Genomic DNA, 27,672 nt, shown 5'->3' on the forward strand with positions numbered 1-27,672 from the left:
CTTTGTATTAAAATCTGAAGGCCAGGGGTGCTTGGGTGGCTCAGTCGGTTAAACAGCTGCCTTGGGCGCAGGTCATGATCCCAGGGTCCTGGGATCGAGCCCCGCATCAGGCTCCCCACTCTGTGGGGAGCCTGCTTCTCCTTCTCCCCTGCTTGTGCTCTCTAGCTCTCTCTCTCAAATAAGTAAAATCTGAAGACCAATTTTTTGTGTTCACAGTGTCAAGATTTGAACTTGACCAAGTTCACAGTCAAATTTTTAGAGTTTTAATTTTTTAATGGGTTATAGTAGTTTTTTGGGGAAATTAATTTATGTAAACAAAATTTTTAAATTCACATGCAGTTAACTTATTTGAGGACTAGCTATTAGAAATTCACTCAACTAGGAACATAATATCTCAAAAACTTAGTCCCAATTTTTTTGTTTTTGTAGAATTTGCTTATTCTTGCATTAAATAATCATTTATTGAATGCTTACTAAGTTCTAGTCATAGTGTAGTTAACTGTACGCAGAGAGCAAGACATCCTTGCCTTCTAGGTTTTTACACATTTTTTGAATCAAAGACAAACAGCTGGGCAATTACATCTCAAGTGTACAAAATTCTGTGGTAGAGAGGTTCAGGGGTTGGTACAGGGTGAATTTCACCCAGAGTAGGGGTGGTCGTAGGGAGCTTCATGGGTGAGATGTGGTGCCTACCATGATTAAGAGAAAACAGGAGCTAGTTAGAAGAAGGGAGTAAGGACTCTAGGAGGAGGGACAGGGTGCGACCATGGGGAAGTCATCTGTTGAGGGAACTTTGTGTAGTTAAATGTGGCCAGAGCTTAGTGTTGGGAGAACCAGAGATAAGAGGCAGGAGGGTTAGGCTTATTCATGTAGAGCCTTAAATGTTGTAATATATACACAAACTTGCCCTCTAGGCAGTGGGAAGGTGGTATGCAGTTTTTTAAGCCTGTTGGTAACACCAGCAGACCTGTATCTCGGATCAAGCTGTTATCAGTGTGGAGGCGGACTGGAGAGCTGCCCAAGAATAGCGGCAGGGTGTTGTGAAAATGTAGTGAGGAATCAAGTGCAAAAAATAACAGTACGTGAGATGGAAAAAGGGGGACAGTTTTGAGAGCAAGGTTGTGATGAAAAATATATGTGACATTTGTTTTGTTTCATTTTAATACTGTAAATGAGAAAGAAAAGTTCTGACTTACAGAGAACTGGGGAGAAGGCACTGCCATGTATTGAGATACAGAAACAAGATAAAGAATGTATTGGGATTGGTAGGTGACATAGCAAATGGGGCAGGAGACTTGATTCCTCAGATTTTTTTGATTTGTCCATGACAATCGTGTGTGTGTGTTACAGGTATTTTATAAAGAATCTGTATATTAAAGGGTGTGTGTGTTTGACATCTTAGAAATGAAAACCTGGGTGAAAATGTGTATGTAGTAGTTGAAGTGATAAAGTTGGATGGGTTCACCCAGAGAATTTTTTGGGGAATTGGGAAGAGAAGAGACTTGAGGATGGATTTCTGGAATGATTAGTAAATACTAGGTGGTTGTATAACTAGAGGACTGGAAGAGTTATCATAGAGGAAGGGGGGAGGAAGATATGGGATCATAATGTCATGAAAGCCATGAAATTAAAAGAATTTTAGCAGGGATTCATTTGGAATGTCAAATACTGCAGGGGATTCTCATTGGATAAAAATAGAAAAGCATATAGAAAATAGGATGTCATTGGAATTCTTGATGAAGAATGGTCCCAGTAGAGTGGGGATTGGGCACAGAAGCAAGATTGTGGTTCAAGGATGAACAGGAAGGTGAGATGGTAGGAGAATAAATACAGGAAATTCAGCGGGGTTTTGGAAGGAGGAGACACCAGAGACCTGGGAGGGGGGGCAAGGGAGCATTTAATTTTTTTGTATCATCATCATTACAATCACTCCTCTTTACTCTTCTTCCTCTTACTAACCATGCCTCCCCCCTTTGTTTATATAGGGCACTTAATGAATCAATAACTTTGAAAAGGAGATGACCCTTGGGGCGCCTGGGTGGCTCAGTTGGTTACGTGTCTGACTCTTGATTTCAGCTCAGGTCATGAACTCAGGGTTGGGAGATTGAGCCTCATGTTGGGCTCTGGGTGTGGAGCCTGCTTGAGATTCTCTTCCTCTCCCTCTGCCCCTCTCCCCCCTCAAAAAAAACAAAACAAAATGAACAAAGAAAAGATGACCCAACTATCTCATCTAGAAGAAGGTGAAAATGTGAAACAGAAATTAATATACGAGTACAGATGGTTAAGAAATATACCAGAGAGCCTCTTTACTGGTGAAACTGGAGACAAGCTTGAATTCTGGGAGACAAAGTGAAGATAGGGTACCTGTGGTAAAAGAACATTTGCAGATACCATGAAAAACTGGGGGAAAGGCTGACCAGGGGTTTGCTAACAGCTGAGGCTGAAATAGCTCATCAGGTTTACATTTTAAATACTAAAATTAGTGGGCTGGGGAGGCTTTTTCCCTCATGCATGTTTATATCAACTCTTGGGTAATGATTTTGTCTTGCTTAATATCCTAACACAAAAGTTTTCTATTTCTGAGATATAAAAGTGGTTTTTGATTTTTGACTTTTTTTCATATAACTTTTTTTTTAAACAAAGGTTTAGGGTGCAAATATATCTATCAAAAGAATGGTGATCCTTTGCACATAAGTGAACTCCTGGAGAGTTTCAAAAAGGATGCAAGAAGCTTTAAATTGAGAGCTGGAAAACATCAGCTTGAAGATGTGACAGGCGTGCTGAAAAAATTTCTCTCTGACATTGATGATGCACTTCTTACAAAGGAGCTCTATCCATATTGGATCTCTGCTTTAGGTAATACATATAATATAGAATATAATAAATGCTTGCCTTCTAATTTGATAATTATATTTTTAAGATCTTTAATCTGAGAATTTAATTGAAAGGAAAAATGTACATATTGGCTTAGAACAGAAATTGTGCAAATATCAATAGTTGTTTATATCTACCTCAAAATAAATTTATAGTAATAATTGCTAAATAGTATGTTAAAGTAATTCTTAGTTTTCAGATTTCTTAGTGTTTGCTTTAACTTTGGAAGTGTTATGGTCAAGTCCATGTATGCTATTAATTTCTCATTAAGATTAAAATGAAAGGTGTAATATAAGATTTGTTTTATCTCATTTCCCCATTGGCTCTTCACCTCTATCATTTACCTCTGTAAGGGTACATAACAGTATTTTTTTTTAACTCTTTCTTTCTTCATTTTTCTTTCATTAATTAAAAAAAGCTTTATACTATTTAAGAAATGACCCTAGAAAAGTAGTTTATTTAATCACTTATTGGGTTAAATTGATTCAGTAAAACCTACATTTACATCCATTAATTCAAAATAACTCCTTTTATAAAAACGTTACAAAAATGAAGACTTAAATGTAAACATTACTTTTAATCCCATCTCTCTAATAGAACAATTTTCATTCTTATATATTATTTTATAGTCTTTGTCCCTACACCTATAATTTATATATAATCCTTATTATATCAATAAACCACAAACATTTCTCATATGTTTACAGTTTTTAAAAATGATTTTCAATCTTCATTTTTTTAATTAAAAATATTGAATTTTTTACCATACTTTACTAATATATTTCTCACTTGTACATTTAATCTGTTTCAAGATTTTTTGCAAAAGTGACCTTTGAATTTCACTATATGATATTCCTCTGTTGAGAAATGGGCTTTTTCAGTGAAAGTATTTGTTTAATCTCAAATATAAATATATTTTAAGGGGTTAATGTGGAAATGATGTCATAAAACATCCACAGGTTGAAAAATTATCCCAAGAATGACCTGTATTAGTGTCAGCAAGTAGGGAGTGGGATTGTTATTAAAATAAAGCTTTTCTTTTTTAACTACCAATTCAGAAGCCTTTTATTTGCCTCTTGATATTTCTCAAATCAATAGGTTCAACTCCAATCAAAAAGAGAGTTGATTGCATAATTACATGGGATATAAAATATGGAATTAGATAATATATCTCTTTAAGCTCAGTTATCTTGCCACCCTCATTTTTGTTTCAGAAAGATTTCTTTGTAATTTATAACTATGAAATTATAGCATCTCGATAAAGGCTTATAATTTGTCTTTGTTGTAAAATCAGTTATCAAAAATTTGAGGCAAATAGACTTTTGCTCAGTTACCAGGTTCTATGACAAAGATGTCTTTAATGTTGTCAGGGGGAGGTAGTTGGTAGATAGTAGCATGTGTCAAAGAGGAATGTGTTCACCTTTTATTTGTATGTGAATTCTTGGAGAAGGTTTTGGATACTAGGTCAGATAGCCTTAAAGTCATTTGCTTTTAGATCCAGCATAGCCCTGACTTGTCAGAAGTGCCCTATGTTGGATCTGACAAGAATAAACCGGAATGTTCGTGGTGACCTCGTAGGAGAGCTCTCGTGGGTCCTGTGCACTGAGGCAAAGAATGCCTTGCAGTGTCATTCCACTTATTTATATGATATATGATCTGTTCTAAGAACACCATTACATTGAAGTCTGTGGCTAGCTGAACAGTTCCTTGTATTTTCTATATGACCTGAAATCTATCTTGTTTTACTTTCAAATTGCTTAAGCTTTACTTTGAAAATATCATCTATTTTATCCTTATTAGATTCGTGAAAATATGCTGTACTAGCATGACTTCTTATAGTAAGTGTAGTAGAATTAATTACATTTTATTAAATAAATACCATTACAGTTAGAAACTGGATGAGAAGAGGGTAAATATTTGGATTGTACTAGAGATGATAGATAATTCTTCATTCACTTCCAGTATAGTCCTTTGAATGTAATTTGGGTGTTTTCCACTCTTGCTTTTAGAGAGTCATCTACTAGCACGCTTAAGTCAGTATGATCACGTTTACTTTCGGAGACCTTACAGGCAGGCTAAATCAGAACAAAAGAGCTATCAGTTACAGTTTTGAATAGGAGTCTACTTCAGAAATGTGCCACAGAGTTTCTTACCTCCCCAGGGATCCTAATGCCCTTTACAAGTGACTGTGTACTTTTAAAGAATCATTAATGTGCTACTGTCTTTCTGTGAATAGAATAGGTAGGGCTAAGCAGAAAATGAAAAAGTCTTGTTTCCAAAGGTAGTTGGGAATTACAAGGGAATATATAAGTGCAATTCCCTTAAGTTACAAAGTCAGCACAAGGGTTATTTATTTGAAGAATGGCCTTTCATTTCTCTTATGAGCTAGCAGGTCAGATCAGACCACCACTATACATCTTCTAGAGTCTAAAACTTTGGGAGTTCCTGGGTCTGGTTTCTCCAAGTATTTAACCTCTGGAGTTAGGATAAGGAAGCATAATTCCTTTTCATCCTCCTTTCCATAACAGAGGGTCCATTCTACTCTAAGTCTGTGTAATAGTTTTCAGCGCCTGCACATGACTTCTTTCATTACCCCCTCCCTTTTCCAAGGAGTTGGAGGTGCCAGGCTTTGTAAAAGGCCCTATACATGGATCTGCGGGGTAATGCAGTTCATAGCTTTGGGATGGTTCATAGTTTTGGTAAGATTTTTGTGATTTCACAAAGAGAAGAAATCAGAAATGTCATTTTCAAATAACAGATAGTGAAATCTTTCCATAGCCAAAGAAAGTACTTTTGGTTTATCTCTCAATTTGTACTCCAATTTGAGTTATTAATTAAATATATTCCTATTAGTTGAAGTTCAGTTGTTCGTAAAGTGGAAGATAAAACGCAAACCTGGGTTTTGAAAGTGCTTCATTTTTAATCAGAAAGTATTAAAACTATAGCTTATTATCATGTAATGTTGATGTAAATGCTTTTCCATTATTAGAGAAGTTTGAATGTTTATTCTATTGAAATTCGATTAGATCACTTAGTGAAATACAATAATGACTACTGTTTTAAAATACTGTTAAAAGACAAATTTGTAGTACAGACTCTTGGTTTAGGCCTAAAATTGTTTTTTGTTTTGTTTTATTTTTAACCTCTAGATACTCAGGATGACAAGGAAAGAATTAAAAAGTATGGAGCATTTATACGTACTCTTCCAGGGGTCAACCAAGCAACGTTGGCAGCTGTAATTGAACACCTTTACAGGTGGGTGGTTTCATGAGCTTTCCTAAACATTTCAAACATGCCTTTCAATACATCATTATTTCTTAAATTTAAAGTAGTATAGCAAACTTTCTATATGGGACTGTGAATTTCCCATCATATCTTAAAAATGGTTTCAATCTACCAAAAAACTACTAGAACTGATAAATGTATTCAGTAAGGTCATAGGATACAAAATGAATATATAGAAATCTGTTGCATTTCTAGAGACTAATAATGAGGTAGCAGAAAGAGAAATTAAGAAAATAATTCCATTTATAATTGCACCAAAAATAATAAAATACTTAGGAATAAACTTAACCAATGAAGTGAAAGGTTTGTACTCCAAAAATTATAAAACACTGATGAAAGAAACTGAATATGACAGAAATAAATGGAAAGATATACTATGCTCAAAGATTGGAAGAATTAAATTGTTAAAATGTCCATACTACCTAAAGCAATCTATAGATCTAATGTAATTCCTGTCAAAATACCAATGGATTTTTTCAGAATTAAAACCAAGTAATCCTAAAATTTGCATGGAATCACAAAGTTCCCAAATAGCCGAAGCAATCGTGAGAAATAGCGGTAAAGCTGGAAGTACCACAATCCTAGATTTTAAGACATACTACAAAGCTCTAGTGATTGAAACAGTATGGTACTGACACAAAAATAGACACACAGAACAATGGAACAGAATAGAGAGTTCAGAAATAAACTCATGCTTACATGGTTTATTTATGACAAAGGAGGCAAGAATATACAATGAGGAAAAGACAGTCTCTTTAACAAGTGGTGCTAGGAAAATCAGACAGCTACATGCAATAGACAGAAACTGGATCACTTCCTAATACCATACACAAAAAACAAATTGAAATGGATTAAATACCTAAATGTGAGACCTTAAACAATAAAAATCCTAGAAGAGGACATAGACAGTAATTTCTTTGACATTGACCTTAGAAAAATCTTTCTAGATGTCTCCTTGGGCAGGGGAAACAAAAGCAAAAATAACCTATTGGGACTACACCAAAATAAAATGCTTTTGCACAAGAAAGGAAACTATCAACAAAACAAGGAAGCCTACTGAATGGGGGAAGATATTTGCAAATGATATATCCAATAACGGGTTAATATTCAAAGTATATAAAGAACTTCTGCAAGTTAATGACAGAGAAACACATAATCTGATTAAAAATGGGTGGAGGACCTAAATAGACATTTCTCCAAAGAAGACAGTCAGATGGCCAACAGAAACATGAAAAGATGCTCAACATCACTTATCAGGGAAATGCAAATCAAAACTACCGTGAGATATCACCTTACACCAGTCAGAATGGCTAGTAACGAAAAGACAGGAAATAATAAGTGTTGGCAAGGATGTGGAGAAAAGGGACCCCTCATGCACTGTTGATGGGAATATGAAATAGTGGGAATATGAAATATGAAATAGTGTAGCCACTGTGGAAACAGTATGGATGTCCCTCAAAACATTAAAAATAGAACTACCATATGATCTGATAATTCCACTACTGGGTATTTACTCAAAGAACGTAAAAGCACTAATTCAAAAAGATATATACACCCCTATGTTTATTGCAGCATTATTTATAATAGCCAAGTCACAGAAACAACGTTAAGTGTCCATCAATAGATGAATGGATAAAGAAGTAGTAGCATGTATACACAGTGAAATATTAGCCGTAAAGTAGAATGAGGTTTTTGTCATTTGCAACAACATGGATGGACCTAGAGGATATTATACTAAGTGAAATAAATCAGACTGAGAAAGACAAATACCATATGACTTCACTTACATAAGGAATTTAAGAAAGAAATGAACAAAGAAGGAAAAAAAAGACCAAAAAAAAAAAAAAAAAGCCGGATTCTTAAGTACAGAGAACAGCTGGCGTACCAGAGTAGGTGGGTGGGGGGATGGCTGAAGAAAATGGTTTTCAAATGAAATCCCCAGTAAACTATCACTTTAGTGTTTCTTTCTGTAACGAAGATCCATTTCAGATAAATAGCATACTGGAAGATTTCTTAAATGAATTAGAAATAATCAGGTACAGAATCCCCAAATGAATCCAGTACATAAGCACAAAATTTTTGAAACTCAAGGGGGAAGCTGGAGAAGAGAAGGAGTCCAGAATTCTCTAGCAGGATTCTGTCTGTGAGCATAGTGGTTTCTCATGGTGGACTCTGTAGAAAATTCTAATTCTTCCTTAGGAATTTGTATCTAATTGATAATTCTAACATTTTAGTGTCAGACTGTTGATCAGAGGAGAAAATTTTTAAAAATCAAAAATATTGTCTTAATGTATGTAGTTTTCAACATTTGGGAGGATAGGAAGAATATAGTAGTAGCTTGAGAAGTGAGATCTCTGAAGGATGAGGAATGTTTTGGGGAAAAAAAAACCTTTTCCATTAAAATGAAAGGTTTGGTTTGTTTTGCTATCAGCAAGAATTACCACAGAACTTTAATAAGTGTAAATATGGCTTAAGGAATATCATTGTAGCTGCAGTCCTTCCTGCATGGATGTAGAACTCTCTTGAATGAATTTTAGTGAAGCTAATTTCTACTAAAACTACCTTATTTGCAGTCTACATTCAGAAATTATTCACAATTTCTTTTCTCGTTATATTTCTTTTCCCACTACCACTTCTCATGCATGGAAACTCCATTACTGTAAAACTGATTTTCTTATTATATTATACAAGTATAGTGTATATGTTGTATAGTCTTATCTCTAAGGAGACATTGGAACAGATTTTTTTTCAAATATTTTAATGTATGACCAAGCTGCTACAGTTTATTAAGTTAATATTTTAAATATTGAGTTATACATATTTTTTCTTAAAATCTATTGCTTGAGAGAGAGAGGGCACATGCTCTTGAGAGGGAGGAAGTGGGGAGAGAGAGAGATGGAGGGGGGAGAATACCAAGCAGACTCCCTGCTAAGCGCAGACCCTGATGTGGGGCTTGATCCCACAATCCTGAGAACATGCCCTGAGCCAAAATCAAGAATCGGATACTTAACCAACTGAGCCACCCAGGTGGTTAAGAATCTTTAACTTCTTAATTCAGGTTTGAATTTGAGATAATGAGTTCCTGTCCTTCCCCCTCTCCAACTGACATATATTTTAGTTACTACTGCATACACAACAGTACCTATTAAAATTTCATGTGAAGGGGCGCCTGGGTGGCTCAGTCATTAAGTGTCTGCCTTCGGCTCAGGTCATGATCCCAGGGTCCTGGGATCGAGTCCCGCATCGGGCTCCCTGCTCAGAGGGGAGTCTGCTTCTCCCTCTCCTTCTGCCTGCCTCTGCCTATTCTCTCTTTCTCTCTCTGTCAAATAAATAAAATCTTTAAATAAAATAAAATAAAGATTCCACGTGAACAGAAACATTTGATGATAATACATGAAGACAAAGTCTTAAAGTCCACCGTTCCCAAACTGAGCATCTGGATGTCCGAGTGAATACACAGGGTTGCTGGAGGGCATTTTATATTTTTTAGGGAAACACGGCAACACTGGGACAGTTTTTAATATAAAGAATTTTAGCATGGGCAGAAGGATGGAGTGATTTGTCGTGTGTTGACACCCAGGGGATGCTTCACATCTAAAGGGGTATGTGAGCTGGGTGTGAAAGAAAGGTAAGGACAAGATATGAGTGGAGGATATTTTCTGGGAAACAGGTGTGCTAGGGGATGAGCTGGTTGGTCGTTGGCTGGCAGGTGGTTGTGAAAGGCTCAGATGGTCATGTAAAAAATTTGGATTTTATTCCTTTAGGTAATAGTGACTGATCAAATCTGTTTTAGGACAATAACCCATTAATGGGTTTGATTGGGAAGAAATTAGAATAGATGCAGAGAAACTAATCAGGAAACCGTTTTCTTGGACTTCTAATGAGAAAGCCTGAGTGAGAAGAGACTCAGTGGGCTGAATAGGAACACTTGGGAATGATAGCATGTGGGGCAGAGAAATGAAGGAAGGAAAGGAAAAAAAAAGCTGTAGTGTGGACTTTATGCCAGAAATCAAGGCAGTTACAGAAATGGAAGAGGAGAGAGGTGAAGAGTAGCAAAGAGGATGCTATGGCAGAAGGAAGTCTCACAAAAGGTGGGAACGTTTGATAGAATTGTCCGAAGTTTGCGAGGTCGATTTGAATAAGGTCAGGTTGATTTAGCATTTAATTCCATCCCTGCCCCAGATAACAGATCGCTTCCTGCATGACTAACATTTACTTAATTCCATTCACCAGATATTTATTACACAACTCCAGAGTGATTAAAGCGAGAGTCCCAGACGGGGAGATGCTTCGATCCTAGTAACACAGGCAGACCTGCAGATAAATTTTCCAGATGTTTATAATTTAGTGTGATAAAAGTACAGGAGTGGTTTTGAGAGGGATGTCCACAATTATCATACCCTCCTCTATTAACTTGCAATTCCTTTTGCATCTTATGAATCACATACGATGATTACGCTTGCCCTGTCTCTGCTGTGCAATTTGGTATTTTATTGTGAGTTTCTTACATCATCATATATATATTCCTGTCACCTTTTACTTTTTTTTGTAATTACTAGAATCTCTGCTTTTTGTAGATAGGTGTACCTAACTTAGTCTTGTTTTATTCCTTTGATACAGCTGGTCTCTCTTTTTTAGTATGTATTTTAAAATTTATAAATGTAATTAGGAAATTGAGCAGGGTCCTATTATATATAATCAGTAACAAATAGCATCAACAGATACTTCTGTGTGTATCACTTACAGTTATCACCTGTGCATTTTTGTCGATGCAAATGTGCAAATGTTATTAAGAAAATCATAAAGAAAATATATTAATAGTACTGTACTGTGTTTATGGAAAAGAATCCACATGTAAGTGGACCCACACAGTTCAAACTGTGTTGTTCGAAGGTCAGCTTTACTTTAAGGGCTCTTCGTAAGACCCAAATGTTGTAGCCTACTCGTGGGGAGAGTTGACTCCTCTGTTCTTGTCTGTTCATTGCAAAAAGCCATTCTTAATAATATCCAAGAAAAGTATAATTGTATTTTTAAATTAAGTGTTTGCTTTTTGAGAGATAATATCCAATTTTGAGTAACCATACAAACACATGCTGCCAAGTATTTTCTCACCTGATTTGCCCTTCCTGGAAAACTCAGCTCAGCCTTAAACCTTGAATTTGGAACTCTCTCCTATATGCCTCCCAATTCACCTTTCTTGCCTTGTTTCCTACTTACCTGCTGCCCCCTATTCCCTCTTTCATTTATGCTTCAGTCCCTCTAGTCATTTTCCACCATTGTGCAAGCACATCTTTATGCCTTAGCCTCAGGTTGCACCATTATCTGGAATTATTTGGATATGGTGGGTCCCTCCTCCAATCAACAAACAAGTACTGCTTTGTAACCTGTAGTCATATCTTCTTTTAGTTTTTTTCTTATGTTCTTAACTAGACTATAATCTAGTTGGAAAAAAGAACTGCAGTTTTCTTTAAATCACCACCATAGCTGTTATATCAGAGACCTTCAATATGTGTGTGTGTTAAATAGTGATAAATGGGTATTGTGACTAAAGTTCTATGAAAACTTCAAATCGAAGAGTGTGGTAATGAGCTGTGCTTTTCTCTAACAGGGTTCAGAAGTGCTCAGAAATCAATCACATGAATGCGCATAATTTGGCCTTGGTCTTTTCATCCTGTTTGTTTCAAACTAAGGGACAAACTAGTGAAGAAGTGAATGTAATCGAGGACTTAATTAATAATTATGTTGAGATATTTGAGGTAAATATTTTATATCCTGCCCTTGTTAAAATAGTTTTGATGTTACTGTTGGCAAATTAAAAAATACATTTTAGGATGTTTATAATCAAGTCTTCATGAATATCTAAAAATAAAGGATAGTTATATGATTTTTAATACTTTAAATACAACTAGCCTTTTAAGCTGTAGCCATTCATTTAAATTTGGCTGCTTTGAAAGCCATCTGGTGTCTTTTGGACAGAATATTTTCTATTTATGGTGTTTCTATGGCTTTTTTCCTTTGTCAGTATATTGTATGTATTAAGTATGTCTACTCAGAGGTGTGAAATTATGAATTTCATAAATTTGGTAATAGATACCAGGCTGATAAATTCTACAATTGAATGCATTTTAGTGTTTTAATTATGTCTGAATTAGAAATGAAGAAAAACCTGAAATATCCTGTGGTTTTTACTAAGTCATTTGTTCTAATTATTTGACTTTCATTTGCTGTTTTATGAAGTCAATATATTCAGTGTTTCATCAGAAAACTGTCAGAATAGGGATGATTTCTTAGTTGAAAGAAGTAAAAATTGAGGAAATTAGCCCAGGATTTGAATATGGGGGGAGAATATAAGGGATCTGAGTCAAAGATACAGTTTCATCACTTAATTACCACTGGCATGGCTGTCATGTAACCTTTGGGGGCTCTTTGTTAAATGGTGATACATTGTATAAGACTTCTTGTTTTCCAGGGTTATGGATATGTTAGTTGAAGTCAAGTGGGTTAATGTAATAGGTTATTATACGTAGACTTACCTTCTTTAAGTGATCACAAGATTCCTTAACCAAAGGAAAGAAACTCTATTTTAATAAAATAAAAACACATAGTTTTTATCTTAATATATATAGGAATGGACACCAAAATTGTTGGATTCTCTTTGCTCTTTGATCTCTTTTTTATTTTCTTTCTATATGTGTCCACTGTTTTTGATCAACAGCAGCTTCTTTGCAATAATTCTGATGCTGAGAAATGAAAGAATTAGGAAAAAAAGTAACGTGTGGCTTTACGTGCTCTCTTTATTCTCTTTTTGTACTGTTACGTGAATAAATGGTTATCTTCATGGTTTTGCTGACTCCAACTTGAAGTGGTGGAAGTTTTGTATGCACTTAATTAGCATTTCAGTTTGAGACTGAGTCTTGTCTCTCAACCTACATAAACTCTAGCAGATCATTCATAATCCCCTCTGCTTATTAAGTTGCTTAGCGATACAGCTTCCATTGATGGAATCCACAGTTTGAAGTGATGTCATCATAAAATGCTCTGAACTTTATGAGGCTCTGTCATGTTGGCTTTATTTCTGCCCTAGCTGTGTGGGCCCATGCTGATTAAGATGGCCATTCTAATTTATTTTTTAAATTGTTGGTCTTTAAATTCCTGAAGAGTTATGTGAGGATGAGTACCATCACTTCTTGTATTTTATTAGAATGTCCCAAATTATATTTTAAACAGGTTAAAGAAGACCAAGTCAAACAAATGGACATAGAAAATAGCTTTATTACCAAGTGGAAAGACACTCAAGTGAGTAGTATTAGTTAGATCTCCAAAGAATAAAAAAAAAAAAAATTAAAACAAAAAACAAAAACTTCTATTGTAAGTAAAGATGTTTGTTGTATTTATTTTCAAGTTCCTATGTGAAGCAAAGTAAAAGTAATGGGGAAAAAAGAACCTAGATAAAATAGCTGCGTATTTTTGCAGCATGATGCTTCTATGCAGAATGCCAAAGTATGTTAATGTAAATTTTTCAAAATACAGAGGGAAAAATCATTATTAATCTTATTAATGCCCTTTATAAAATCAATTTTTACTTACAAATGCGCTATTAAAAATGCCAGTGGATTTCAAAGGAAGCATTTAAAGCCAAAGAAATACTAGAGTAAATTGAAAATTCAGCTCTATAATGATTCTTTCCATTATGATTTTGAAAATATAAATTATTTCTTCTATGCTTTTGCTCTGCATGCTCTCAGATGATTATATTAGTGGAATGTTTCTAATGTCATCTTTGTCACATATGCTGATTTATGTCTTAAATTGACTGTTTTCTAAACCCTCTTTTGCTTTCCTCAGTCACATTATATTGGATTTGTGTATTCAGGTTGCACTGCAGTTTTCCAGCATACCTTTCCTTGTTTGGTGAACATTCACTGGATTTTCTTAAAATTCATATTTAAACTTCCTCTAATCACTTTGAATTGTAGTGGATTCAGGATACCAATATAAATAATATCAATGGGTCAAATATATTCTGTTTATAGATATACTCAGAGAATGAGGCAAATGCTTCCTTATTAGTCAGACTCAATTTACCTTATTCCTGAAATATTAGGAAAGTCATTGGAGCTACCATTCCATATGAAGGAGGGGAGGAAAGACTTCAATTCTAGTGCCTGAGATCCTGAGTACTAGTACTGTGATAGAGTACTTACCTGAGAAATCATCTCCTCCATTTTGACCCTAAGTAATTAATGCAGACTCCAGAGGAGTTAACCATAACAACTAAAAAATCTGGCTCGTTGAGTTGAATTGAATTACTTGAATTACTGCTTTCTGGGGAGTTTCAGTCATGAAATAAAGGGTTGTGTGAGCCCAAGGGATAATCTTTGGCAGCATTACCTATGCTGTTATTAGATCAAGTATGAGTGTCCTTTTGCATTTTTATCTTTTATATTCATATTACAATAATGAGTCTTGGCTGCTTTTTAATTAAGTATAAGTCACTAAGTAGAGGAAAAGAATTACCAGAAAAGTAGACGACTTTGGAGAAACCTGTTATTTCACGTGTGTTTTTCTCTAATCCATTGAAAACTCTGCTATAGCGTATTTTTCTGACAGCCTCCGTGTCTTATCCCTGTTTGAATTTCTTAGCTATTCTTGTTTTGGCTTCTCTCTATGAGTCCTTTGTGTTTGTGTTTTTAATTTTTAAAATGTGTCCTTCCTGGAGAGTTGTTTATGCAAACAGTGAAAAGTAGAAATGTCAACTGTATCCTTTCTTCCCTCAAATTTTTGTGTAGCTTCAAAAGTGAGGAAGAAAAATTGGAAATATGCTTTTCTAAGCCTGTAGTGTCAGAATAATTAAGAACACTTCCTCAAAGTACCTTTTTAATGTTTTCCTCACTAATTTCTTCATCAGGTTTTATTTTTAGTAAAATTTAACTTCAGAATGATTGTTTCTCCAATATCATTTTTTTTTTAATTGGGAGATACTATTTCTAAGTGGTTACATAACTTAAGGCAATTTCTGAAAAAAGCTACTCAAAATATTTTTCATAGATTCCTTTGGTTTTTCATTACCCTTTTCCACATTATACTGTTAATCTACATAGTGATATCTTATGGTTTTTATTTTCTGGATTGTCTCTTCTTCACTTAATATGTCTCCTGGGATATAATAGTGACCCAAATATTGGAACACTACATAGTTGGCTGACAATAATTAAAATAAAAACTCTTTTTCACCTGCCTTATTCTATCACTTCACTTTTTTTCTTTGCTAAATATATTTTCTCTATTTTTTTAGTTTTAATATAGCTCCAATCTAATTTATCCTCAAATTTCAATTTTTAGATATGTCTCTTTGAAAATTTAGCAACACCTTTTTTCCCTTTTAAATAATGGTATTATGCCCACACTGTAGCTTAGAGAGAGCACAGTTACTATATGGATCATTGCAGTTCTCATTTTGTTTGTCCTATTAACATACATGGCAATGGCTCTTCTAACTTCTCCTGTTGACATCAGCCTATTCCCATTGTAGCCAGATTCATTATTTTACCAAGAATATTCAGGATATTAAACTCTTGGTTAAGAGATGAAAAAAAAAATTGCACTGGGATTACATCATTTGTGTAGATTCCTTGTCAACCGCATCTGGAAAATGTGTATCATCATGCAATCGACAGGCTCATTTCACTATTATGAAATATTTAGAAATAGGGCTAGGACTTTGTGTCTTAAGTGTCATACTTACATTTGTTGTTTTCACATCTGCCCCTTTCTAGGTTTCCCAGGCTGGAGATTTGTTAATTGAAGTGTATGTAGAAAGGAAGGAACCTGACTGCAGTATTATAATTCGGGTGAGTCCTAAAGATGGATGTAAAGAGTACTTTTGGAAGTTGCCAGTATTAATATACATTAATTTCTGTATTTTGAATTCTCCATTATTTCTTGTATTTTACCTGTCTCATTCAAACAATGACTGATTGATAGGATTGACTTTTTATTCCAAAATCCTCCAGGAATTCCATGTTTTAGTCATTTGGAAAGAGAACATCTTAGATGCTTTAGGTTATGGTTAGGATTTCCTGTAGGTTCTAGAAAATAACCTGACCTCAAATACTTGTTCCTCCCCTTCATAGCATCTTAACATTAGGCAAGTGAACTTACTCTGAGTTGCAGTCGTCTCACCTGTAAAATGAGGATAATTAGAGTATTTACATCATATCATTGATGTGAGTCCTCAATGGGATACTGCTTCTAAAACAGTAAATTGCTTGGCACGTAAGTGTTTAATAAATAATCAATACTACTAGTCCTATATTATTTTTATTATTTATTAATGGTCTTCCACTTTTGTATTCTAGACTAACTTCCTATCTTCCAATTTATTTGAATATTGGACAACTCTTTTTGAGAATATGAATCTTTTTTTTTTTTCTGAATTAAAAGTATCCTTGTGCTGCCATATTCTGTATTTCATCTGCCTTAGGGAGGGTAACAGTGATAATTCAGTGTCCTGCTCAGTTAAGACTACATTCTCTGTATAAGGAAGACATTCTGCCATCTAAAGTCCAAGATTTAAATAGAGTCTTATATATTTCTGGACTTCAGTTTTGTTAAATACATTGTACTTACTCATGTATATTTTTTTAATGATTACATATTGTGTTTCTGTGGCTCTGGTTAACTCACTTAGAACATGGCGTGAACTACTGCAGTCATAAGTCGCTAAGAGGCAGGAGTCTTGCCACTCCTTGGCCACATCAAATTTCTTATGCTGCTCGTGGTATGTTGATAATAGGGGACACAAGGAAGTAGTACAGATAATCAGCACAAGTTCATCGCTAACGCTAGAAGAGGTAGTCAATTCAAAGCACATGACTTAGCTCCACCTATGCACAGACTGTTTAGCAGCTTATTTTAATTTTATCTTACCGATAAGACCATAACACAAGTTATTACAATTGACCAAAATTCTTATTTTAAGTATATGCACATAAAGGACTGTCCGGTTTCACCTATAACAACTCCAAATTCTCTTTAAAAACATAACAAAAACTATGTAAAAATAATCATTAACATTTATTTCATGCTTAAGACTTTAGAAAACTCTTCAGTTATATTTATTTCAGCTGGTTGTTACCTCAGCCCCAGGAGATAGGTGAAGCAAGTAATGTCTCAAGTTTACATGAATACAAACTGGGAATTAAAAGTATTAAGGCCAGAACACATTCCTTGATCATCATATTCCTAATCTGATGATTATCATACTGATTTATATATTCCTTGGAGTAATGATTTTCCAAGCATGCTTTGTGTAGTTCTAGTAGTTCTGGGGGTTCCCTGTCCTTGGGAGTCTTCGGGGATAAGGAATGGAGTTCCAGTTTTCCATTCCTGTGTCAACCTGAGGCACTCCTGGCTGACTCCTTCACAGTTTGGTTTCTCATTAATTTATTATTTTAAGAAAGGGTTATGCTTCTTAAAAAATGTTAAAGCCATTGAGGTGTGAGCAGCATTATTGAAATGATTCATCTAATGTTTCTACTGATTAAAGTTTTCCAGTTTTCCCAGATAGTGAGGTTTTTTTTTATTCTTTTAGGATTATATTTAATTGGGCTTTTAAAAATAGAAACCAGTGGACTTTATTGTATCATTCATATATTCCGAAGAAAGCTATACATTCCACAAAGTACAGAAGATGGACCATAGGAGTTACCTGTAACAAAATGTGTTTTATGTTACATATGTGTGATATGCTTATGTACTAGACAGGAGAAATGGTAATGAGCACATTCCTTTTTGAAGAAATTTTTAAATAGGTACATACTTTTACTGAAAAAGTGCAAACTAGGTTGCAGTTGCAGTATCCTAATGTTTAAAACATCTTCTGTTTGTTTAACGTTATAACTAAATTCATATTGAAAAAAGCCAGCTTGCTTTTGTCCAGTATGCATTTAAGATTGGTAAAAACAAAAACAAGAAGAAACCAGTCAAAAACCCCAAAAGTCCCTGAAGAAGATGGTGTGCTTATGTCATGGCCTGAGGCTCTGGGACTCTTGTGGAGCTGGCCCCAAGGCTGGCACTGCAGACTCTGCCCTCTGCCCTGAAATCCTGGCTCCAGCGTGCTTTGGTATCCCACCATCTGTCGCTTCGCACGGCAGGGCACACCACAGACCACTAAAACCCTGGGGCTTTTTGGCATGGTAGACCGCAGTTGACTGTATAATTCAGGGCCCAGACTGAATAAACCAAACCACTTTGAACTCTTGATTATTGAACTGATGAGTGAAAATTTTTAGTCCTGGAATACCATTGGATTCACTGTCTGGTGAAGGTCTATCTGTGTTTGACTATGTACCTTCTTCCCTCCTTGAGTGATAGAAGTGCTCACTAAGTGAGAAAAAAATATTATTCCTGATTATGTGTATTTTGTAATATCTTTTTGTACTCACATTACATTTTATGGAGAAGATCGGAACAGGCTGTTTTTCCTGTGTGCTTAGAGAAGCTAGGTAAACAGACTAAGAAACTTGGAGCATCATAAGTTGGTAGATGGGGTGAACACTATTGGCCCTGTCATTAGGCAACTTCTGTGTCTGACATACATTCTGAAGAAATTTTGCCTCTCTCATAGATATCTCCTGTGATGGAAGCAGAGGAATTAACTAATGATATATTAGCAATAAAAAATATAATTCCTATGAAAGGTGATATTTGGGCCACATTTGAAGTCATTGAAAATGAAGAGCTGGGTAAGTGATTTTCATGCTAGGATTCTTAAATTCCTTATAGTGTGAAGAAGTACTATTTTTGTGACAAGTCATTAAAACATGTTTTTTTAAATATTAACATCTCATTTTGAATTCCCTTCTACCTCAGTGCATGTGTTAATATGTTATTGCCACTTGAGGTTGCCCTCCTATGATTTTACTCATCTCAATAATTATTGACTATAAAAATATAGTGCAAAGCATTAGGCATCTATGTTGCTGCTTTATGAAATAGGCCTTTGTTTATAAGGACATGCAGTTTGATTTGTAACCATATGGCCATCCACCTCATTGCTATATACTACTCTTTTAACAAAAACAAAGAATGTTGATTTAAAAGATTATTAAAAAAAAAATTTGTTTTAAGCCTAGTGGACTCTTATTTTTGGCTTTTTCCCTGTCCTCTGTCCTTAGTGGAGTAGATCAGATATCTTGTCATCTTTTATCTCAGAGGCAGAAGGATGAAGAGAGCTTTTAAAACACCTTCACTAATCCAGTAGTCAAATGCTAAATAAGCTTTACATTCTAATGACACCATTTGGTTGTAAAGACCTCTAGGAAAAAGAAAAAAAAAAAGAAAATCTTTGTACCTTGACCATCTGTCTAGCTGATACCTACTAAGGTCTTGGGACCCTTTCAAGTATAGTTGTCAAACTGCCAAAAGTAAAATCTTGCCAACTGCAAGCTCAAGATAAAAATTAAAATTCAACGTTGAAATACCTCATCGTGTATTGTTAGGAGTGTTGTAGTCAATGTTAGAATGAATGGGATGTCAGATACTTTGTCTTTCATTAGTTCATCTTGATGTTTTCATTTCTTTATTTTAATCGTGCATGATTCTTTAAAAATCTAATTTGTTTCCTGAGATTAAGAATTCCTCATATCAGTGAGATCATATGATATATGTCTTCCTCTGATTGACTTATTTTGCTCAGCATAATACCCTCCAGTTCCATCCACGTCGGTGCAAATGGCAAGATTTCAGGAAACAAACTGAGGGTTGCTGGAGTGGTGGGGGGTGGGAGGGATGGGGTGGCTGGGTGATGGACGTTGGGGAGGGTATGTGCTATGGTGAGCACTGTGAATTGGGTAAGACTGTTGAATCACATACCTGTACCTCTGAAACAAATAATACATTATATGTTAAAAAAAAAAAAGAAAAAGATAGTAGGAAGGGAAAAATGAAGGGAGGGAAATCGGAGGAGGAGACGAACCATGAGAGACTATGGACTCTGAGAAACAAACTGAGGGTGCAAGAGGGGAGGGGGGTGGGGGGATGGTTAGCCTGGTGATGGGTATTAAAGAGGGCACGTTCTGCATGGAGCACTGGGTGTTATATGCAAACAATGAATCATGGAACACTACACCAAAAACGATGTAATGTATGGTGATTAACATAACATAAAAAAAATCTAATTTGTATTCAAAAGTAATTTTTTTTTAATATTCATTGTCAAGAGTCCATGACTCCCATGCTTTGGTGTTCACACTGTGTCTCCCCATACTCAGTCACCCCATTTACAGGAAGTGGTCTAGTGGATGATTAGTATGACCCCCCGCACCCCCGCCCCAGCTTCCAAGTCCAGTTGATTTGCTTCAGGCTTTACTTGTCCTTTCTGTAGAGTTTATTGTTAATGAGCATTCCCTTTCCTTTTGAAGTTCTTCACTCTGTTTTTGACACTGTGTGGATGCTCCTCCTGGCTCTCTAATCGTTTTATCTCATTTGTCAATTCTTCTTCTGTCTTTCCCCTAAGTGGTTGGTTTCTGCTGACCCAATCTTTGCCATCTTTTATTTTACATGTTCTTTATAGATAATCCCTTCCTTCTCTGTGCTTTCCTAACCTGCATGATCTCGTGTTTTCCCAGTGCATCTTTACTCTCCCCCATCTGGCCCACCAGTTGACCTCCTTTAAAACCCATACTGAGGGTTCCTTTGCACTTTGTCTTATCTGATAGTGCCTATCACATGGATTTATAATCTCTTGAGAGCTCCTTGGAAGGAAGGGGGGGACTTTCTTTTTTCTATATCTAGTATCTGGCATAGTGCCTTGGACATAGTTGCCAGACAATTAAAATCTGAATAAGTGAAGCTCAATTTTTGCATTACTGTAGGTATATGGATGGTGCAGTCTTTAGATTTTTGTTGTTTCATTTTAAGAAAAGGGGGTAGGTTACTAGCTTCATCATATTTGTGAGTAAAAGATAACTATCTTTCTAAATTACAAATAAGATGATATTGTTCCACCATTTAAAACCCTTTTATTATTTCCTCATTGCCTATCCTTCAAGATCCAGTTCAACTAATCTTTCTTCCATGAAGATGTTTAGATGAACATAGTTCTTCTCAGTGAGCTTTTTCTGATTACTTGTTTATTGATCTATAATACTGCATATTATCTACTTGTAGAATAGTAATGTATATATATCTGGCTCTGTCCTAGACCATATGTTTTTTAGGACACTTACCATGTTTTTTAGACCTTTATACCTGTCACTTCCTCTAGTAGAATGCATTGATGTGGAACATACCCTACAAGTATCTTGTTAACTATGGTGGGACAAAAAATAGATACATTCTGAACTCAAGTGACTTGGACTGTTGCTCTTTGGATTAGATGTATCAAAATGTGGAAGGTACATGAGAACTGATTTCTGCTTACAGATTAGGAATCACTAGGAGGTCTCAAGGCCCTGGTTAGCTCTTAGACAGCAGATTGTTTCCTATGTGCTTCTGTTTCGGTTGTTTTTATTAGGAGATCCACAGCAAAATCATGAATCATGGATCTGGGGGTAGGTACCCTCTCCCCACTACTCTTATTCTCTCGAGGATTGAATTGAAGCATATCCCTGTGTCACATCACTGGAGCTTTGTGCCTGTGGGCATTGGTGCTCCTGACTGAGAGGAGCAAGCAGAATGAATGAGGATAGGAAGGAATTATATATAGCTAGAAGAGAGATTGCCGTATATCTGGAAACAGTTACTAGATTTCTCTTGCAAAATGAAGGGATGCTTACTCTGAAAATGAGTATCAACTTGAATATGACAATTAGTACATCACAAATGGTAAGATTGGATTGGGTTTTTTTTTTTTTTTTGGTTCCTTTTCTCCAATTTAAAAAAAAAAAAGTTTTGATGAGAATATAAAAAGACTTAGGAGACCTCAAGTCATTTGGATTCGTGAATATCTAAATATATAATCAAAGGAACAACCCATGTACACCAAGAAAAAAGACATTTGAAGGAGTTAAGAATTCAGATTTGGCACGGTTTTAACATTTGGTCAACTCTTTAAGTAGAATTCTCTGGAAGAGAAAGCTAAGATCATTTTTGCTGCTTCTGAGGGAGCAGTGCTGGGAAAGCAGCAGAGGGGCCTGGGACTGTGCCGGCTTACTGAAGCAGATGGGAACCTGTGTTCCACCTGACCTTCTGAAATGTTAAAAGCTTTATTTCTAGTAACATGCAGGGAGGCTAAAGTGAAATATAAAAAGAAGATAAAAGTGAAGGCGTTGGTAGTCACAAGACTGTAAGTTGATAGGAAGAATGTCAGCTGGGAATTGCTGCTTTTTCAAATGTAAAGATAAATCCCCCCAAGTAACAAAGTAACCAAAAATAAATAGGTAAATAGGTAAGTAAGTGAATCAGAAGTGCTGGATTTTATTTTAGGTGTCAGTAAATTTTATTTTATTTTATTTTTTTTAAAGATTTATTTATTTATTTAAGAGAGAGAATGAGAGAGAGAGAGCATGAGAGCGGGGAGGGTCAGAGGGAGAAGCAGACTCCCCGCTGAGCAGGGAGCCCGATGTGGGACTCGATCCCAGGACTCCAGGATCATGACCTGAGCCGAAGGCAGTCGCTTAACCAACTGAGCCACCCAGGCGCCCGGTGTCAGTAAATTTTAAAGCAATAGTTTTCTACCCTATCCTATCCAGTGCCCCTTTTTATAATATTTTGTAATGTTCCCTTTACTCTTCTGAGATAATCTATTATACTTACATTTAAAAAAATTATTATTCCCTTACTATATAAAAATAAGAAGCAAATATATATTGTATAAATGCTTAGACACTCCTAGATGGTTGAGGATAATGATAATATATTTTTTTTAAGATTTTATTTATTTGTCAGAGAGAGAGAGTGCACAAGCATGGGTAGCGGCAGGCAGAAGGAGAAGGAGGCTTCCTGCTGAGTAAGGAGCCCGATGCGGGACTCGATCCCAGGACCCCGGGATCATGATCTGAGCTGAGGGCAGACGCTTAACTGAGCCACCCCGGTGCCCCTGAAAATAGATTCTTAAACCTATAAATGGAATTACCATGGATGTGACAACTACAGATGCAGACTGAAGCATGTCCATTTGTGACTCATGTATCATTAGCATCATTACTGTCATTGGTGAAAGTGTCTTAGTCCATTTGGGCTGCTCTAACCATTCTGTAGCCTGGGGGGCTTATAAACAATAGAAATTATTTTTCACAGTTCTGGAGGCTGGGAAGTTTCACAAGATCAAGGTGCTGGTAGATTCAGTGTCTGGTGAGAGCCTACTTCGAGCTTCATAGAGGGCTGTCTTTTCCCTGTGTTTTCACATGGTGGAAGGGAGCTCTTTGGGGTCTCATTTATTTTAAAAGGGTACTAATCCCATTCATGAGGGCTCTGTGCACATGACCTCCAAAAGGCCCTACCTACTAATACCATCACATTGGGGATTCGGTTCTGACATACAAAGAGTAATCTTGTTTTGCTTATCTGGTAGTCAAATTGATGGAAAAATATGTCATATTAAAACCATATAAATATTTTGAGAATATATATGTAAAGCTGAGTTAGATTCTAGGCTCAGTTAATTTATAAAACTGGTTTTTCCTCTAAGTGAATGTCTAATGGGACATTTGAAATTTGTACTGGATAAAGAAAAGTCATTCTTTGTTTCATTCTTTGAAAGATGCCAAACATCCCTTAACCCATTGCTGCCAATCACTAAGACAAGCTGAAACCCACCTTAGGAGAAGGTATCACCTTCATCAAGAGCTAACCTTCTCAAGTATGCTCTTATTTTAACGCTTCATCTTAAAACTGAAGTGTCCTCTGCAGATGTAGTCCCATATCCTCAGGGCCTTTACATGTAAAGCTGGAAAAAAGTAAATAAATAACCACCCAGGGGGCCTTATTTAGGTAGGCCTCTTCACTGAGAGGTTCAAGTTTGTGAAGCAGTTACATTCTCTAAAGCAATATCATAACAAAGCGTTTTCTTGTTTCTTCCTTATAGTTAATGTGATATGAAAGATCTGTTCATTTTCTTTTTTAAGATTTTATCTGAGAGAGAGAAAGTGAGCGAGAGGGAGCGGGCACAGGAGCAGAGGGAGAGGGAGAAGCAGACTCCCCACTGAGCAGGGAGCCCTAAAGGGGGCTCAGTCCCAGGACTCTGGGATCATGACCTGAGCCTAAGGCAACTGCTTAACCGACTGAGCCACCTAGGTGCCCCATATATGTTCATTTATTTAATCGAGATTCTTTTCAGTCTCTCTCCTGATGACACAGAAAGTGCTTTCACCCTCTGATTGTGGACAGGGCAGAGAAAAACTTGCACAGCTCTTAGTTTCGCACTAAGAATTTAACTATTGAGGGAATCATCATTGTTTCAGGAAATCGTGTGTCACTACTGCCAGAAATTTAAGGATAACACCTCTTATTTGGAGTGCAAAATGGATAGTTCTCTCTTTAACAAGGGAGGCCAGGTTTATTCTGTGACCCTGATTTTAAGATATTGATAATGTGATTTACCTAGCTAAATAACCACCTCCATAACCTTTTCTTCTCAAATAACTACACTGAGTTTTCAGCAATTTTTATGCTATGGATAGTATGCAACTGAGTTATTTATTTCTAGTAATGCCCTAATGCCAGATGACGTGCATACCATATAATCTATCATGACAGATGGTTTGCAAATGGAACTATAAACAAAAACTTATTTGTAGGAATTTATATTCCAGCAATGTTTGATGTCTCAATTTTCCCTGCCTATTATCTCTTAAGGTAGATTTTAATGCCATTTTATAAATGTAGCATTTGATAGTCTGATACTTTCATCCCATGTTTCAGCTCTTACTTTTATACGGGAACTTGGATCTTCAGGATTTTCATTCTCCTGAAGTATTTCATACTGTGATACTGATGAGAAAAACATACTTGACACTTTTTTTTTTTTTTTGCAAATCTGTATTTACTTCTGTATCTATGGTGTCAGTAATACTGTGATTTCAGTATAACTAAGGACACTTTAGATCTATCACTGTAGTATCTACTTGTAATAGTGACCCTTTTTAATACCAATGTTCTGATACTCGGAAGTCTCATTACCAATTTAATCTTGTAATAAAGAAGAGGGAGCTTTTATTTCAATCCGGATACTGTTTTCCGGTTAGGAATATAATTCTTACTTTCAAGCCAACTGTGGGCTCATCAGTTTCGTTAAGTGCAGGATGTTGAAACAAAGTATTATGTCCTTATCTTCTCACAATGATAGGCAAGGGAAGGGGGAAGTATGAACTGACCTTCTTTTCACTTTTATTACCTTGTCTAGTCCTCAAAAAAATCTTAGCAATTTGATGCTTTTTTCCCCAAGTTACATGTGAGAAAATCATTATGGAGTTTACATAGTTGCCCAAAATAAGACTTAAGTGTGGCATTTAAAAATATTGGGCTTGAATTCAAGTAAGATAGATTTGAGGTTCAAATCTTTGTTCTTCCCTTGAACCAGCTAGGGTTTGACTTTAGGCAAGTCGACTCTGATCCTTGGGTTCCTTTACATATAAAATATGAATGATACCTAATGAAGAGTGCTGTGTAGATTAAAAGTGATAACAGATGCAAAGTATCCGGTATATATAATGTCTGATACATAGTTATTCCAGAAATGGCAACTGTTAATGGTATCAGTAGTATCCTAGAGATTGCAAGTAGTGGAACCAAGGATTAGGAAATGTCAAATGTAAAGAGAATGCTCATTCTATTAATAGTTTTTTTTTTCTAATACAGTTAATTCTAATTATAACCTCCACTAATAGAGGAGAAAATTACTTGAAGAGGGGTGCCTGGGTGGCTCAGTCAGTTAAGCATCTGCCTTCAGCTCAGGTCATGATCTCAGGGTCCTGGGATTGAGCCCCACATTGGGCTCCCTGCTCAGCAGGGAGCCTGTTTCTCCCTCTCCCTCTGCCCCTTCCCCCTGCTCATGCTCTCTCTCTTTCTTGCTCAAATAAATAAAATCTTTAAAAAAATTACTTGAAAAAAATGGAACTGATAAAGCACAGATTTTGTCTGAATTTACAAATAATTTTGTCTGCTGATTTCATTTACAAATATTTTCTGTTAATTATGTTCCACCATAGAAATTCATGAGATCCTTCATTCCTTGAGTATTTATTGAATGTTTATTATGTACTTAGCAGTCTGCTGTGTACAAAGGATATATTTGTAAATAAGAGGTAGATTTGCCTTTAAGATGTATGGCTTAGTCGTTCATTTTTTTGTTGTTTTTTGTGGGTTTTCTTTTTTTCTTTTTTTTTGGTAATTGCCATCATCATAGTGAATAGGATTGCTCCAGTAAGCATAGAATGCAGAACTATATTTCCTTATACTAAACAGTAAGCAAAAATCTCGTTCTTTATACTGGAAGCAGAAAAATTTGTTTTCTTCTTCTGTGGACCTGAGATTATTAAGTTCTGGAATGCTGTGGTCATAGCTGGGGAGATCAGTATTAAGGAGGGTATGATATATTTGGTCATTTTACTTTTGATTTTATCATCAATTAAAATATCATGGTTCCTATATGAGTATGGTACTCTTGACATGTTCTTTCTTGTTTGTCATTAGCATTAGAAAATGAAAAGCCAGAATGCTGTGCACTTTGTATTTAGGAAGGGATGAAAGAGTTGAATTACCTTATACATGGCTATGATTCTGAAAAAGCTGCATCAGCATCTTTATGTAAAAGCTGATGTTCTTGCTGTTTTAATTATGCCATTTTCAGGGTACTGTGGAAAGGTGTCAGTTTCCTTTTTTCTGAGCATATGTTTCTGTTGTAACATTTTATCAACTGATTGTCATATTTTGGTCAGGAAAAAACTTTCTATGAAGCTTTGATTATAATTGTAAAAACAAGTTTTTTTTTAACTCCATGCTAAAAATTTGTGATATATTTAAAAACATGATTGCCTAAAACAAAACATATGGATGGGTATTTATCGAGGAGAAATCTGTAAGATGTCATTAACTTTTTACTTTTGGACTGTTGTATCAATAGTTACTGTATAATATTGCCACATAATAATTCTGATTGATATTTTCACTAATAGACATAAATGACTTAGTAGTATTTTATGATTATTTTCATCCATTCTCTGCTGAAGGCATATTTTATAATTTTATCAGCTATAAATTGTTCACTGGTATTGATCAGAAATTATAACATGCTAATCATGTTGGGATAAACAAAGGTTATTACTTACTACTAAACAAAATTAACTTTGCTAGTCCTTTTACAATTAATTACTTGCAAATGCAAATAGCTTTTCATAAGCAAACCAGAATGTTATATGAATTAAGAAGAAGGGATAAGAAACTGGTTTCTTTTACAAAAGGGTAGCATTATTTCTGAGATTTTATCTGAAAGATAGCACCTCTGATTTTTTTTTTTCCAAAAGCTGAGTAACAAATGTCCCTGCACAGATTCATTTATATAGTAAGTTTTAT

At 35.5% G+C, this 27,672-nt stretch overlaps 1 protein-coding gene across 5 annotated transcripts in view; it reads left to right on the forward strand.

Moving 5' to 3' along the window:
• ARAP2 (ArfGAP with RhoGAP domain, ankyrin repeat and PH domain 2) overlaps nucleotides 1-27,672 on the forward strand; it is a 181,023-nt gene that overhangs the window by 112,838 nt on the left and 40,513 nt on the right. For 4 of the 5 annotated variants that reach the window (XM_088021221.1, XM_088021223.1, XM_028087704.2 and 1 more), the window contains exons 21-26: nucleotides 2,644-2,856; nucleotides 6,024-6,129; nucleotides 11,768-11,915; nucleotides 13,387-13,455; nucleotides 15,936-16,010; nucleotides 18,788-18,905. In XM_088021221.1, the coding sequence (XP_087877347.1) occupies nucleotides 2,644-2,856; nucleotides 6,024-6,129; nucleotides 11,768-11,915; nucleotides 13,387-13,455; nucleotides 15,936-16,010; nucleotides 18,788-18,905 (729 nt within the window). The remainder of the gene's footprint in view (nucleotides 1-2,643; nucleotides 2,857-6,023; nucleotides 6,130-11,767; nucleotides 11,916-13,386; nucleotides 13,456-15,935; nucleotides 16,011-18,787; nucleotides 18,906-27,672) is intronic. The other variant, XM_088021224.1, reaches the window with a different exon arrangement.

The sequence above is a fragment of the Eumetopias jubatus genome, unplaced genomic scaffold, assembly GCF_037043125.1.
Source record: "Eumetopias jubatus isolate StellerSeaLion01/CBP00866 unplaced genomic scaffold, mEumJub1_p1.0 scaffold_2, whole genome shotgun sequence".
NCBI lineage: Eukaryota > Metazoa > Chordata > Mammalia > Carnivora > Otariidae > Eumetopias > Eumetopias jubatus.